A 16,522-nucleotide genomic window follows, 5' to 3' on the forward strand; every position below is an offset into this window, starting at 1 on the left:
GATCATTTTGGAGAACAGAAATTCTACTCTCAGGCTATTTCAAGTTTTTCTTTTCTCTCTTTTCTTTTTGCATGTGTACTTTTAACTGTTATTTGAAGGAGAATTTTTAAAAGTAGATATACATATTAATGTACCCTGTGCTGTTTTATTTTTTTCCTTTCAGGTTGCTTCTGCTTTTAATTTTTTTCGCAGTTCAGATTTTTATGTTTTTGGTGCATCGCTCTTTTAAAAATGCTGTGGTTCCCATCAAACTTGTTCCAGACTTATATTTCCTAAAATCTGGAGACAAACCTCATAAATACAAAACAAGTCTGCTTCTTCAAAATTCTACTGGTGAGAGTGTGTGAAGGTCTGTGAATGTGTGTTGGTTGGGGCATAGGGGTGTGGATATAGGTCAGAGATTGGGATTTTAGAAGTAGATGTAAGGTAAAGGCATGATCTGTAGAAATCTTAAGTTTTAAAAAATTCCTTTTTGATATTGAGTAATATATTACAGAAATGAAATTTTGGTTACCTGTAGATTACGGTTTTTAAAAACTAACCTTGTACTGTTTATGATATTAAGATTTTTTTCTTAATGGTAGCAACATATTGTCAAAGTAGTATGTTTCATGTTAAAGTCTATGACAAGCAAAATAAACTTCAGAAGTTTTAGAAAGAGTTGTAGTGTGTAATATTTACACAATTAGATGTCTAAATAGAAATGTTTAAACAATGTTTAAGGACCATGTGAAAAATTAGTAAGAATTAAAAAATGTATTAACTGTATTGATAATCAAATACATTAAACTGGTAATGAGTATTTTTGAATTTTTTTATTTGCTATTTATTCTTAATTACATAGTTGTCAAATATGAAAAATGATTAAGAACCATGGTCTTGAACAAGGTTCAGAACAAGTAAAGAAAAAAAAACATGGGATTTTGCTTTTCAAAATAATAAAGCGCAATACAAAATTTCATTCACATATGAACAGTTGTTCCTGCAAAATCTCCCATCTGCATAGATAGTTTATAGTCCCAAGGTTTTTGAAGAGGTAGCCAACTCTGGCAAATTTACAGTGAAACAGAGACAACTTTATTTGCTTCTCTAGCTGAAATAGGTTAGGAAGTTGCATTTGATATAATCGTTTATGTAACTCACAGACTCTTTGGGGTTTAATATTTTCCAACATGTAGCTATGTTCTAGTAATCTTTCCTTCTTGATTCATTATTAACTGAAGAGCTTTGACCAGTGTTGGAAATAATTATAGTTAGGGACGATTATAAATTACTTTTAAAATCATCACTTAAAAGGTAACTCTCAGTTTATTATATAATCTTTATTCTTTTGGAGGAAGAATGTATATTGTGACAGAAAACTACTCTTGAATAGAAAATGTGATGTTTTATAATTTATTTCTTTAATTAGAATTTTTATTTTGGTTTTAATACACATTTCATGTTGGTAAAATAAAGTGCTGCTTAAAGCCTATACTCTGATATAGTGACATTTTTTGTGTGTTTGGGAAATTGTACGTGTATCTCAAATAATTTTGTTCTGAGTTCACTCTTACTGATCTGCAGAAATTCTTGTATTTTCAAAATTTTGTCCCTTTTGTTATATTTTAGTATTTACAGAATTGTTTACATATGTACCCTATATTTTCCTAGGCCTTGATGGTCCTAAATAAAGCCATGTTTCCTTTGGGAATCAGTGGCCTCTGTATGTCTATATTGGATTGTATCTGATCCTCCTTGCAAAACTTTTTGTATCACAGGTGGTCTAGTTCCTTCAGTTATAATGTAGCTCTCTTCTCAAGAGTCTGGAGAAGAGAGATCATTTGTGTAGGTAAGGAGTAAGTGTAGTATCTAAAACACCAATGAAAGCACTAATGGCATCATTGTGATGCTCAGGTTTGGTGCTGAGTCTGATCCACCTGTCACTATTTTTAGTTACTGATAGTGGTTTCCTTTGTTTGGTTTTGATTTTTCTCAGAGTCACATTTGTCCTTTCTGGCTTTTGTGAAGAAGAGGTGGAATGGTTTACATTCATCAGACTTGTTGGTACTGATCTAAAACTCAGACGGGATTCACAATCTTTCCCTTGGCTCCAGGCAATTTAAAGATTGTAGATGGAGATCTGATTAGTGTTTTAATATTTTAAGGCAGTTAAGACAATTGACATTTCTAAAATCTGTCTGTTCAAAGTACACAGAAATCCTCTAAATGAGTGATGTTACCTAACTGCACATGCTGCCTGATTCTACCTTTTTGAGCCTAGCAGGTTCTCTTATTACATAAAGTTGCCATATAGATTTTTATTCTCACAGTTTCTCCCAATTTCATGTATTATAGGTAAACTTTCAATATAACAATAGTAGCAGCAGCAGGAGCTACAATTTGTACAATTACTTTGCTAGGTTCTGTTTTTAAGGCTTGTGTATATATTGACTTGTATTCAAATCCAAGCTGACTGGCTCCAGAACCAGTGCTCTTAATTATGTCTTTTTAATGAAGATAATTTAAAAAAAAAAAAAAGCTGTTTCCAATGTTATTAAAAGTCTATGTCTGAAAAAAAAAGTCTATGTCTGTTTCTTAATTATTTGTTTATTTCTAATACCAGACTCTGATATCAGCGATCTTATTAGCTTTTTCACAAACCAGAACATCATGGTGACGATGTTTAATGACAGTGACTATGTGTCTGCTGCTCCCCATAGTGCAGCTTTAAATGTGATGTATTCAGAAGAGGTAAGAGTAATATATGTGAATGAATACCTATTTGAAAGTTCTAGAATATTAAGATGTTTTCTCTAAACTTACTCATTTGCTGATTTGACCTTATTAGTTGGAAATTAGAATTTACTTTTGGACATAGCTAGTTGTGTTTATAATGTATTTTTTGACCTGGTGGATAACCAGTATATAAAACTATAAAAAACTTAATTTAATCTTTGTGTTATTAATTTGTTTAAAATACCAAAATATTTATAGACTCCAAGCGAGGTTATCGTCTTCTGTTTTTATCTATTGAATATTATTTCTATAATTTGTTGAATCCGCTTTTAGCTAGTGAGGATTCACTTAGTCTGTGAGAAAGCTTGGTAGTACATAGTGGCAGTGTATTTATATGTGGTATGTAATAACACTCTTTTTTTAAATTGTAGGACTATGTTTTTACAGCTGTTTTCAACAGTACTATGGTTTGTTCTTTACCTGTATTGATGAATATTATTAGTAATTATTATCTTTATCATTTAAATGTGACTGAAACCATCCAGGTCTGGAATACCCCGTTCTTTCAAGTAAGCAGACCCTAACCCTAACCCTAACCTTAACCCTAAAATGTGTGTGTGTGTGTGTGTGTGTGTGCAATAAAAGTCAAGTGCTAATTCAAAGGAAATCTGTAGATGTTCATCCTGTCACAGTTCCTAGTCTTATTAAAACCTGAATTGGGGATGCTTTACATCTGGGTTTAGGAATGCCCAGTATTAGTTTGCTTCAGAGTCAAGGAAGTTCTCTCTTGGTACTGATATTTTTGTAAAGCATAAGTATTTTCTCTATTAATCATACAAGGTAAATTAACATAATTTAAAAATGAATATTGTTCATCTAAAATCTCTTACTGGGGTATTAAAAAAGAAACTTGAAAAGTCACTCATATAGTCATTTTTCCTTTATATAGGACTGTTGGATTATAAATGTGAAAATTAAGTCTTCAGAAAAATGGTCAACAAATTTCTCTCACCTTTATATTAATTCATATATTGAAAAATAAATGGACAAATACCTTCCTGTAGTACCATTTTTTTTACTTTCTATTGCTGTACTGTTTAAAAGAGCTTTATTGAGATACACTTCATACAGTATTAACTAATTTCAATCCAGTGATTTTTATTATGTTCATAGAGTTCTACATCCATCACTGTATCAGTTCTAGGTTTTATTATCTTCTTCACATTCCAGAAAACCATTGTACCTGTTAGGTAATCACTCCCTACCTCCCTCACCCATTCCCACTCCCAGACAACCATTAGTCTACCAATCTACCTTCTTCTCTCTCTGTGGCTATAAAATCCACACCCAGAACTTGTTTAGTTTGTGGTCACTTTCTGCTGTCTTCAAATGTAGATCACTTGAAGATTAGTACTATTCTTGTTACAGTTATGCTTAGACATGGAAACAAAGAAACATCATATTTGCATTTAAGAAAGATCACTGGCACCAGAGTGGAGAAGGATTTCTGTGGGGGAGAATCATGGTGGAGGAGAGGAAGGAACCTGCACTGACACAGATCAGAGCAGTTTTATTAACTAGTTCAAGTGAGAGGAGAGGATGAGTGACTGAGCTAAGGAGGTGGCAGTAACGACTGTGATAGAAGGAAAAGAACAGTGTGTGTCTTACTTTATCATTGTTACATTTGTGAGAGGTGAGGAAAAGAATAATCAGATTTCCTACAGTCCTACAGTTCTGGGTAATGTGGTTCATGGTAGTATCATTCACTGAACTGAGAATATAGGCGGAAGAGAGTTGTGTTTTGTTTAGGTGGAATGGAGATATTTGTTTCAGTTTGAGTCTGCAGAGTTGTTGGTTATCTGTGTGGCATTTGCCTGATGGGACATATAGGAAGTATTTGGATGTGCGAATCTGAAGAGATTTCTGGAAGGAAATAATATTTGGGAGTCATCAGTAAATAAATGATATGGAAATTATCAGTTATAGGTCATCCTTTGTGATTTTTTTTATTGTGAAATATTTCAAGCCTACGGAAAATAAGCATGTATCTACTATCCAAATGTTTCAAATGTCAATGCCTTGTTATACATTTTTTTAAATTTAATAAAACTTTAAATAAAAATGCAGTTCAAAATTCCAGTGTGCTCCTCTCTAATCCTGTTTCCTTCTCTCTACCATAAAATAACCACAATGCAAAATTTATAATTCTGTTTTTATGATGATACTGTATTTATATATATCCATAACTATTAAAAAAAGATCTTTCAACTTATATTTTCATCAAACACAGACATATAACCTTACCGTTTCAAAAACCAGAGGCAAAGAAATGAGACTTTTAAAGCTCATTATTCAAAGATAATAGTGTTCTTAATGTTCCACATTTTTCCCCTTCCTTTATCAGATTCTGTATGATTGAATACAAATGTGTTTTTACTAATCTCCACTTACTGTACTATTTAGCTACTTGCCAACATATTTGTTGGTTCTATCTTGGTCTTCCACTGTAAATTACCACAGTTTGGGAAAAATTCTACAATGTCACCAGCATGAGTTAAAGAATTGTCTTTATTGCTTAAACCTAGAAGGCCAGAGTTGACAAAATGCACTCTGATTCCACATCATCCTGTGGAGAGGTGTACCAGTGCCAGGGCCAGGGTGTCTGCTAGACATAGTGTGGGTTGTCTTCTAGAGCAGAATACATTCTGTGTCCATGAGTGTATCTTTTTACAGAACAAGGGTAGGGAAATGGTCTTGTTAAGGGTGAGGGTAATACAGTACACTTGGTTCTGGGTAGTTTGTATTTGGGGCACCAGCTGTTTACTTAGGTTGTCTGGAAAAGTTTCCCTTCTGTACTTGGATTTTTGGGGCAGCCAGTGACCATTGAGGCCTATAGGAATTATAGTCAACCGCCCCCCCTCGCCCCACCCCACTGGGGAGAAGAAACTCCTGTTTCCATAGGAGGCTGAGCTTGTTCCAAAGTACAGCTTTTTCAGAAGAGGGCCCAGAGATCCTAAATGGCTCATAGTCCCTGTAACCAACGAATGCATCAGAAATCATTCTGACATGGTCCTGTTCATTGCGTAGGATTACTGGTGGACATATTGACTGCTTTTTCATATACATTATTATTTTTAATTAAATGGTAAAAAGCTCCATTTAAATGCTGTATTATTTTGTGTTGTAGATAAGAAAATGTAAATCTGATGATTTGCTCAGGATTATAAAGCTACTTACTAAGTGGCTGAGTTGGTCCTGTAGCTCACTGCTTGTTAACCTTGCCACCTGGTTTTTCATACAGACTATGCCTAGAATAGATATTCTAATATTTTTCTTCAGAAGTTTTGATAGTCTTTTATTTAGAAAGTGCTAAGATGATATAAAGTGATTTCATTTCATTTCTTACTCTGTGATTGTCTTTCAGGAAATTACTGACATAGTTTTTAAAATTGAGCTGTATTTTCAAGCAGCTTTACTTGGAATCATTGTCACCGCAATGCCACCTTACTTTGCCATGGAAAATGCAGAGAATCATAAGGTAATGATTGAGTTAAAATTACAGCTAAAGTTTGTTAAAAGAGATCTCATACAAAATAATATATTTTGCGTGGGTATAAGAATTGTATTTTAGGAGTAAGTAAATGGAGAATAAATATATTTACTATTATAAAAGTGATAAATATCATTTATAACTTGAGTCCTTGTCACATGCTTCAAAAGTTATATCCTTTTATTTTATTTTATTTTATTTTATTTTATTTTATTAAGATTTTATTTATTTATTCATGAGAGACACAGAGAGAGAGAGAGAGGCAGAGACATAGGCAGAGGGAGAAGCAGGCTCCAGGCAGGGAGCCCGATGAGGAGCTTGATCCCGGAACTCCAGGATCACACCATAAGCTGAAGGCAGACGCTCAACACTGAGCCACCCAGGCGTCCCAAAAGTTATATCCTTTAATCCTTACAACATTTTAATGAAGTTTTATGTTACCAACTTTATTTATAGATCAGGAGGTGAGGATGGGAGTGATCAAAGCATGTGTCCATCTGGTCTCATCTCATTTAAGTAGTGGGTTCTTATGTTCTATTGGTGCACTAAGCTGCCTCTCCCCCTTAACCTTTAATGGAATGTATTGAATGTACAAGTACTTAATTTTTGCTAAATGGAAAAAATAGATAATGATTGTGATTACCAGAGCCTAGGAAACATTGCTGTGTGTACACAGGTTGTTCAGTGTCCTTTTACTTTTCTGCTCTTTTCTGTTCTCAGGCACATGGTGCTCTTATATGGTCTCTTGGCTGTTGAAAGTCTTCAACCCTACTACCCTGCTCACATTGTCCCTCTTACTCCTCTAATCAAAATTTCATTTTTCCCATGTCTTCCTAGTTCAGTGGAAGCAGATTTGTCCAAATTAATTTACCCAGTGTGACAAATAATGAAGTTAAGCCTCAGAGCAAATAATTACATATTTTCATAGTTCTCCTTAGTGGAAAAGTAATACATGAGTCTTAGGAGATATTTTTAAAATATATATTTTTTCTGTTTTAAATATGTATTCATTATTCTAATTTAGAAAATGTAGAAAAGTGTAAGAAAATTTAAAAATATCTATAACATAACCACTCACATAAAAAACTTACTAGACAATTGCATTTTTTCTTTTTTTGTTTCAACTTAAATGTTTTTTAATTCAAATTTTTATTTAGAGATAATTGTAGACTCATATTGGGAGGATAGAAAATAATATGGTGAGATCCTGTGTACCCTACTCACTTCACCAGAGTAATAACATCTTGTAAAACTGTAAAATCCCAGGATCTTGGCAGTGGTAGTCAAGATCCAGAACAGTGCCATCACCACAAAGATCCTTCCTATTGCACTTTCAAGCCCACACACCCACCCCCTCCAAGACCTCTGGCAACCACTATTATGTTCTCCATTTCTGGAATTTTGATATTTTAAGAATGTATATATGGAATCACAACATTTCACTGGTCATAATTCCCTGAAGATTCATTCAGTTTGTTTGTATATGTATCAGTAGTCCATTCTTTTTTATTGCTGGGTGGTGGTATTCCATGATATGAATCTGGATTGTTTCCAGTTTTTGTTTCCAGTTTCCAGTTATGAATAAAGCTGCTGTGAACATTTGCATATAGGTTTTTGTGTGAATGCAAGTTTTCATTTCTTTGGGATAAATGCCCAAGAGTACAATTGCTGTGTCATATAGTGATTCCATGTTTGGTTTTATAAGGAATTGTCAAACTTTTCCAGAGTGGATATATTGTTTTACATTCCCATCAGCGTTGTATGAATGACAAAAGCATAGATCATAAAAAGTAACTCTATTTGACTTTTTTCATACTTATACTAGAGTTTATATTTTTGTTCTTATAATTCATTGAACACAAAAGTCCATTTTTTAAATCACTTCTCTTCTTCTTAACTAATTTTTATATTTCATGCTTCTGTTATCTCTATGGCTAACTCTTTCATATAATAAATACATTTAATTATTAGGAATATATATTTTTATAGATGCCACAAGTCAACTGAGTAGAATTGTTAGGTATTTAGATTTATAAAGGATTTTTAAAATTTCAGATTAAATAATGAGGGTACCTGGGTGGCTCAGTGGTTGAGCATCTGCCTTTGGCTCAGGGTGTGATCCTGGGGTCCTGGGATCGAGTCCTGCATCGGGCTTCCTGCAGGAAGCTTGCTTTTCCTTCTGTTTATGTCTTTGCCTTTCTTTTTGTGTCTCTCATGAACAAATAAAATCTTTTTAAAAAACCCAAATAACAAGTTAAGCAATGACAGGATGAGAAAGTTAGGAAAACTCAGATCATTCAAGTTTACTGTTTGTATACATGAAAATGCTAATTAATTATATTAATAACTTACATCTTTGTACTATATAGGAGTATATGAAACACTAAAATGAATTATCAGTATAAAGTTTCACACTTAAGCTGAAAGCCTTATGTAAATCCACAAGACATTGGCAGTTTATTAGTGTTTTCATAAAAGGTTAATTTTTAAAAATGAGAGTGCTTTATGTTTAAGCACAACTTTCCATCTATTTTCAAAGATTTTTAAAAGCAACAGTGTTTTGGCTACTTGTGTTTGAACAGCTATATGCCTCCATGACATCTTTTGCTTTATTTTAGTGTTTCTTTGCCTTACTGTATTCTGATTCTGAAAAAGGACTAATGAGCCAAATTAAAGACTATATGGAATTTATATTTAGTTGTAGGAAGGCTTTTATTACCTGGAGACCTGGAATGTGACCTGTATTGTTTTGTTGATGTAGAATTAAGAGTTCTACAGTATTTTGCTAGAGTTTTTTGTTTGTACAATGTTTACAGTTATATTTTCCCTCTTCCGTCTTTTTGTTTTGTAGATCAAAGCTTATACTCAGCTTAAACTCTCAGGGCTTTTGCCATCTGCATACTGGATTGGACAAGCTATTGTGGATATCCCCCTATTTTTTCTTGTTCTTATTTTGATGCTAGGAAGCTTATTTGCATTTCATTATGGATTATATTTTTATGCTATAAAGTTCCTTTCTGTGGTAAGTTAACATCACTTGTATTATGCTATTTTTAAATGAAATGTCATTTTAAAAAATTAAGTATTTATAAACCTGACAAGTGTTGGTTGAGTAATTTGGATATTAGTTATTTTATAGAAAATAGAACCAGTATCTATTTTAATTACTGTATATGATACTGATAATGCAGTTCCTATTACTGTAAGTGACTTTTAAAAACAGTAACTAGCCATCATTATAAAATAATTCCTTGAAATTGAGGTAGTCTTTTCTGTAGACTGCCTACATGTGTGTAATCAAGAGTAATTAAATAGTCCATCTTAAAATGTCTTCCTTGTTCCTATGCTTGAAAATAATTTCATAAAGAAGTTCTTTTATTCCATAATTTAAAACATTGGTTAAACTACTAAGGAAGAGTATGGCTTACATTCATGTTCACACATACATGACTAATACTAGACCCTTCATGTGAATGATTTATATAAAGAAAAAGGGAAAATAGAACTAGGAAAATAGAGCTACTGAAAGTAATTCTGTCATTTTCCAGAGATCATGCTGACTTTACGCATTAATTTCTGCCTTATAAATTAATAAATGTTTTTCTTAAATATTTATCAAATGCATTGAATGCTGTATATTGAAATGGTAGCTAATAGTTGATTGAAACGGATAAAGTTATAACCTGCTATTATACTTGTTTTTATAATAAAATGATTAGAGATAGCATTTTGGTTAACATAAAAAGAACTACAATAGTGTTCAGTGTAAATTACTTGATCAGGATTGTGTTACAGTTAGTTAAAAGTATGAGTTTTACTGACTTAGGAAAAATGTGCATGGTAATTCCTCAAGTAACCACAAGTTCAGTTTTTGGAGCAGTTGAGCAACAAAATTTGAATAACAGTCATTCCTTACTTAGTATTTTAACATGACTGGTGTTTTATATCGTATAGTACTAGCTACTCATTTTTTTACATAAAATACACATTTTTGTTTTACAGGTTTTTTGCCTTATTGGTTATGTTCCATCAGTCATTCTGTTTACCTATGTTACTTCCTTCACTTTTAAAAAAATTTTGAATACCAAAGAGTTTTGGTCATTTATCTATTCTGTGGTAAGTCATGTTTTGTATTATTTCACTCCAGCTTTTTCATAGTTGGTTATTTGAAAGTCATGAACCCTTTCAAGATTATATTCAAAATGTTATTGCATCTTTTCTAAGTACAGAACTTAGGTAGATAGCTGGCAGCATCTTTTTATGTGTATATTTGTCTTCTGCATCATCCATTCCAGAAAGGGATGATACTGAAGGCATCTAAGAACTTTATGGCAAGGATGCCAGTGGCAAACAACTGATCCTGGCACCTCCCGGCTAAGTATCATCTCTGGTTCCATGTTTCATTAGAGGATTGAAAACATAATAAAAGCCAAGGTACAGACTTACAAGTCAGTTTGTATGAAATTGCTAACACCTTTTCACTTGTTTTCTCTTTTTTTTTCTTTAGACAGCATTGGCTTGCATTGCGATCACTGAAATAACATTTTTTATGGGATACACAGTTACTGCTGTTCTTCATTATACCTTTTCCATAGTCATTCCAATCTATCCACTTCTGGGTTGTCTGATTTGTTTCATAAAGGTAGGTCTGTTACATGTTTTAATATTTGGAAATCATAAATACTGGCTAACTTTTTTGATTTGTAGTTCTTGTACTGAATATAGTAAAAAAAAAAAACCAGCTTAGTTGCTATTTACTTGATTTGAGTGTTGTTAAACAGCGGTTTAAGATTACTGTGAAATATTTTCAAGCATGTCTTTAAACTGTAAAGTCTCAAAGGAGGAAAAGTATGTCTGTTATCTGTTCTTTGATTCCCAAAAGGTTGTATATAAATCCCAAGTATGATCTGACCTCAGTCAGTATTTGTTTTGGGGGAGTTTTTCAAGGATTAAATAATGTATTGTGCTATAAAGGGATGAGAGAAAATAAAGTATAAGAGACTTTTTTAAAGAAAAATAAAACATTAGTTTTATTAAGCTTGGATAATTAAAAATTTTGCATTTGATTAGAAAACAATCAAATGTTGAATTATTGATTTAGAATGATTGCTAACTTAATTCTGTGCCTCACCTTGCTTCCTCCCTGCCCCACTTTATTCATTCTTCAGTTTAATATGTTTAATTTATACATCCCCAGATAGAAATATCTTGGCATGGGGAAGATTTTAATCTAAGTAGAAATCATACCTATTAATATTAAAATATTAAAAGCTAACTTCTGTATAGAGAATGCATGTTTGCTGAATAAAATGCATTTTAATATAAATATTCCTACACATTGTAGCTTTAAGAAAACTACTACTCATAACACATCTGACACCAAATGTGTATGATTTTCCCTCACATAAAGCAATTTTGACATTGAACTAGCTGGAGTTAATGTAAACTCAGGGCTACATTCAGGGTTAAGTGCACATTCCCACAAGATTGCCTCCTGCATTTCAGATGCCAGATCCAAGTGTGGGTCTGCAGGTAGCACATGCTTGTATCCGATGTGGCTACAAATCCATGTTTCCTGTGACCCCTACACAGGTTCAGTAATTTGTTATAATGGCTTATAGAATTTAGGGAAATACTTTATGTATTTTTACCAGTTTATTGTAGTGGATATGCAAATAAGTAGGTTAAGAGCTACGGAAAGCCAACTCCAGAAGTGTCCCAAGTACTGGAACTCTTGTCTGCATGAAGTTTCGAACATGCCACCTCCCCAGCATGTGGATGCATTCACCATCTAAATTCTTCTAACCTTCTATTTTTGGAGGATTTTATGGAGATTTCATTACTGAGGCACAGTGAGATAATCAGTCTTCAAGTCTCTCTCCCCTTTTGATCAGTGAATGAGGCTGCAAGTTTCCACCTTCTAATCACTTGGTTGGTTCCCCTGGCAACCAGCACCACCATCCTCCAGGAGTCCTCAGTAGCATTAACTCAACTTTGGTTGATTAGGACTTATTTTAAATAACAAAAGAAGCTCCTGTCACCTCTGTCACTCAGGAAATTCCAAGGGTGTTAGAAGAAGTGTCCTGGGAATTGGGTCTAAGACCAAATACCATTATATCATCTTAATCACAGCAACATGTCAATTTTCAAAAATTTTTGTCTTAGACTTCTTGGAAGAATATTCGAAAAAATGAGGACACCTATAATCCATGGGATAGGCTTTTGGTGGCTGTTATATCGGTAAGAACAAAAATATTGATGCTAGCATGTTCCCTTAAGAGCAGTTTGGTTGTGTCATTTTAACTCTCTTTTTACTTTTTATCATGTTGCATAAGAATGAAGATGCTTCAGAAAGTCAAGTGCGTTAGTGCCAGCCAGTATACATTTTGGTGTTAGTATATTTATTGAGTATGTCCAGTTTAATATACGTGGCTCTCTTATGTTATTAATTCTATTTAATTATAATTCTCGCTTCTTCAGAAACTAAAACAACTTTTTTTCCTTTAATTATATTATATGAAACTGACAACCAATCAACTTTTACAGAGGTAGAAAAATAAATGAAGGATTATTTTATTAAAAATCTATCTTGGCTTGCATTGAAATTCTTAGCTCATATGATGTGTGAAGAAAATAGTGATTAATTATTTTGGTGATGGTAAGGAACCTGGTGTATGTAGTCTTTATTCTATTGATAGAGGACGAGAAAAACATTCAGTCATGAGCTCTTATGTGTTCTTCTTGTAGCCTTACCTGCAGTGTGTACTCTGGATTTTCCTCTTACAGTACTATGAAAAAAAATATGGAGGCAGGTCAATAAGAAAGGATCCTTTTTTCAGGTCAGTTAATTTTTTAAAAAGTTTTAATGTTTTTTAGTATATTTACAAAGTACATAATCTAGTTTTAGGTAATTTCCTTAACTCAGTAAAAAAAGCCTACAGTCATCAGTGGCCCTCCTTGCACATGCCCCTGGTCCTGTATAACCACTAATCTACTAATCTAGCTGCTGTATAGATCTGCCAATTCTGAACATTTATATAAGTGGAATTATATAATATATAGTCAGTCTTTTTGTGTCTGGCTTCTTTTACTTACCATAATGTTTTGAAGGTTCATCCATGTTGTAGCATGTAGCAGTATTTCATTAGTTTTTTCTTTTCTTAGTAATACTGCATTGTATGGAAATACCACACCTGACTTATCTAATCATCAGTTGATGGACATTTGAGTTGTTTCTGCTTTTTGGTCATTATGGATAATGCTGCCATGGAATGTATTTATTAACCACTGAGTACTCCCCATGTCGACTGAGGGCTTAGCATCTGGCTCTCCTTCTTTTTTCTCTTTGTTCTTACTCCTGCTTGGGAGAGAGTCAGTGTCCAAGGGGGAGATAACCTTTCTAGCATCCTGCTCCTCAGTTTCTGATTTTCTCTGCACTCATGACTGAGTCCTTTGCGTCTCACGTGTTGATTTGGATCAGAACCCTGCCTTTACTGCTTTTCACTTCATCTGTGTCCCATGCTACTAGTAATACATCATCTTTCCAGCTTTCCAGCTTTCTTAGTCTTAGTAGCCTTTTCTACTGTGGTTTCCACCCCTGAGTTTTTTCTGTTTTAAAATGCCTCCACTAATCACTGTTTTCACCTTTTCTCTATTCAGCTTCACTCACGTAATTCATTACTTTCACCCTCTTTCAGCACCCTATATTCAACTTCTATATCCTTTTCACCTGTCTGCTAAAAATCATAATTTTTGGTAAGTCTAATTATAGGCTAGAGAAAATTAATATAAAAGTACAGTTTGCTAATATCATGTATTTATCCCATATAAACTCAGCTTTGTTTTAACACCTGTTATCCCATTTTCTTCCTATCTCTTTGATAGTTATCCCAAACCTTCTTTATATTCCTCAAATTTTCCAGTTCACCTCATCTTGTTTTCTACTTCTCAGTAGATGAACTTGCTGTCTCTGAAAACAGAAGCACTTAATTAGAAAGTTTTACACACTTATCTACCTCTTTCATCATTTTTGCTTTTTTTCTAGTCCCAGAGGGAGAGAGGCACCCCTCCAGTTTATCCATGTCTTCATATATTCTGTCTACTTAAGGACATTGCTTTGTCAATTTTATTTTCTCTTTCTATATCTTTGCTTTCTGGATCTAAAGAAGTTATTTTTCTTTGAGGAAGGAGTCACCTTTCTCATATAAAACAAATTAATAGAAATCAGAACTTCTGAATCTCATTTAAACGTGACTCTTTCTAGCTCTTTTGTTTCACGTGTCTTTCCTTTCATAGCCAAGAAGCTTCCACTTCCATTTCCTCACCTCGCACTACTTAACTCCCTGCTCTCTGGTTTCTGTGCTGCTTCTCGGTTGATTCTATTTTCAGTAAGGTGACTAATGATTTCCTGTGTATCTCTTCAAATAGGCTCTACTTATTCAATTCATCTGCTACTTTAGTGTTTTTGACTTCTTCCTCCTTATACTTTTCTCTTGTTCCTTTGTTGTCCATAATGTCAACTCCTATTTTATAACTCATCACCTCTCTTACTCTTTAGGATTTCCTTTACAAACACTTTTTTCTCAGCCTACCTTTCTAGTGTTCCTGTGAGTTCTGAGTTCAACTCTCTACATCCACTCTGCCCTGGGCAATGTCATTTATACCCAGACTGTAAATTCTGTGAAGGATGGGTACATGCATTTTTAAATCTTTTTATGTTTGTATAAAACAGTGCATGACACATACTGGTCATAAATAATATTGTTGAAGAAATGAGTGAATTTCGATAGCATCATCCAAATGGTATCTGTGAATGAAAAGTAGCTCTGTAACTCCACCTTTCAGAAATAACCACAGATCCCAGATTGTTGTATATTTTCAGTCTTTTCTCCCGGAGTGCTTGAATTTTTTTTACTCTGTTGATTATTTGAAAATCTATTATGTATATATATTTAGAACTCTTTCAACAAAGTCCAAAAATAGGAAGCATCCAGAACCACCAAACCATGAGGATGAAGATGAAGATGTCAAAGCTGAAAGACTGAAGGTCAAAGAGCTAATGAGTTGCCAATGTTGTGAGGAGGTAATTTAGTCTTTACTGCCAAGTCTTATTCAACGTGCAATGATCACTTCCTCGTGTATAGGAATTAATCTGAAAAATACTTTTCATGTGAATCAATATGAAAAAAGTCTTTTCTTTGAAAAAATATATTTGTCTACTTACGTTTGAATAAGCCATTTGAGTCATAAATGGGTATTTATTTATATACTACTTATTAGTGAATATAGTTCTTATGATATATGGACATGAATTGTGAGTAGCCTGTCATTTCATGATAGGTATATCTGATTTATTATTCTCTTTTTAAATCTTATTTCCCTTATTAGAAACCAGCCATCATGGTCAGCAATTTGCATAAAGAATATGAGGACAAGAAAGATTTTCTTCTTACAAGAAAAGTAAAGAAAGTGGCAACTAAATATGTCTCTTTCTGTGTGAAAAAAGGTGGTATTTGTTTTTTCTTAAATAATTTTTCCAGAAGAGTGATTTCCACTTTTAGTTTGATTTACATATGATAATTTTTCTTCAATTCCTTTAGGAGAGATCTTGGGGCTACTGGGTCCAAATGGTGCAGGCAAAAGCACAATTATCAATATTCTAGTTGGTGATATTGAACCAACTTCAGGCCAGGTATGATCTATAAGGGTGTGGGAGGGAGATGCTGACTATGATTTACATTTTTAATTAAAATAAATTTCATAATGATAGATTAGGATTCTATGTTTTTAGTGTTAATTATCTTAGTGCAGCTTGATCAAATTATCTTTTTGGTTATCTTTGAAAATAAAATACACAATAAAATTTTCACACATGCAGATGCATACATATACAGTATTTCTTCTTTTAAAATTATTACATGCATGGTGATTTGTCTCCCCATTTAATGGCAGACAATTTTATTTTATTTTTCTTATATTTAACTTTGTTAACATACTGTGCAATTTTGGTTTCTGGAGTAGAATTCAGTGATACATTACTTACAACACTCGGTGCTTATCACAGCAAATGCCCTCCTCATTAGTTACTACCCATCTAGCCCATCCCTTCTCCCCTTCCCTCCATCAAACCTGTTTGTTTCCTGTCATTAAGAGTCACTTATTGCATGTTTCCCTGTCTCCTTTTTTTCTTTGCCCTCTTCCCATATGTTCATCTGTTTTCTTGCCTAAATTCCACATATGAATAAGATTGTATGG

General features: G+C 33.3%; 1 protein-coding gene across 1 annotated transcript in view; it reads left to right on the plus strand.

The window, feature by feature from the left end:
• ABCA5 (ATP binding cassette subfamily A member 5) overlaps window positions 1–16,522 on the plus strand; it is a 70,205-nt gene that overhangs the window by 43,859 nt on the left and 9,824 nt on the right. Inside the window, exons 20-31 of the mRNA XM_072746734.1 lie at window positions 164–333; window positions 2,606–2,733; window positions 3,150–3,287; window positions 6,143–6,256; window positions 9,120–9,290; window positions 10,271–10,384; window positions 10,776–10,910; window positions 12,434–12,508; window positions 13,016–13,107; window positions 15,224–15,350; window positions 15,656–15,773; window positions 15,868–15,959. Coding sequence (XP_072602835.1) covers window positions 164–333; window positions 2,606–2,733; window positions 3,150–3,287; window positions 6,143–6,256; window positions 9,120–9,290; window positions 10,271–10,384; window positions 10,776–10,910; window positions 12,434–12,508; window positions 13,016–13,107; window positions 15,224–15,350; window positions 15,656–15,773; window positions 15,868–15,959 — 1,474 coding nt within the window. The remainder of the gene's footprint in view (window positions 1–163; window positions 334–2,605; window positions 2,734–3,149; window positions 3,288–6,142; window positions 6,257–9,119; window positions 9,291–10,270; window positions 10,385–10,775; window positions 10,911–12,433; window positions 12,509–13,015; window positions 13,108–15,223; window positions 15,351–15,655; window positions 15,774–15,867; window positions 15,960–16,522) is intronic.

The sequence above is a fragment of the Vulpes vulpes genome, chromosome 2, assembly GCF_048418805.1.
Source record: "Vulpes vulpes isolate BD-2025 chromosome 2, VulVul3, whole genome shotgun sequence".
Lineage (NCBI taxonomy): Eukaryota > Metazoa > Chordata > Mammalia > Carnivora > Canidae > Vulpes > Vulpes vulpes.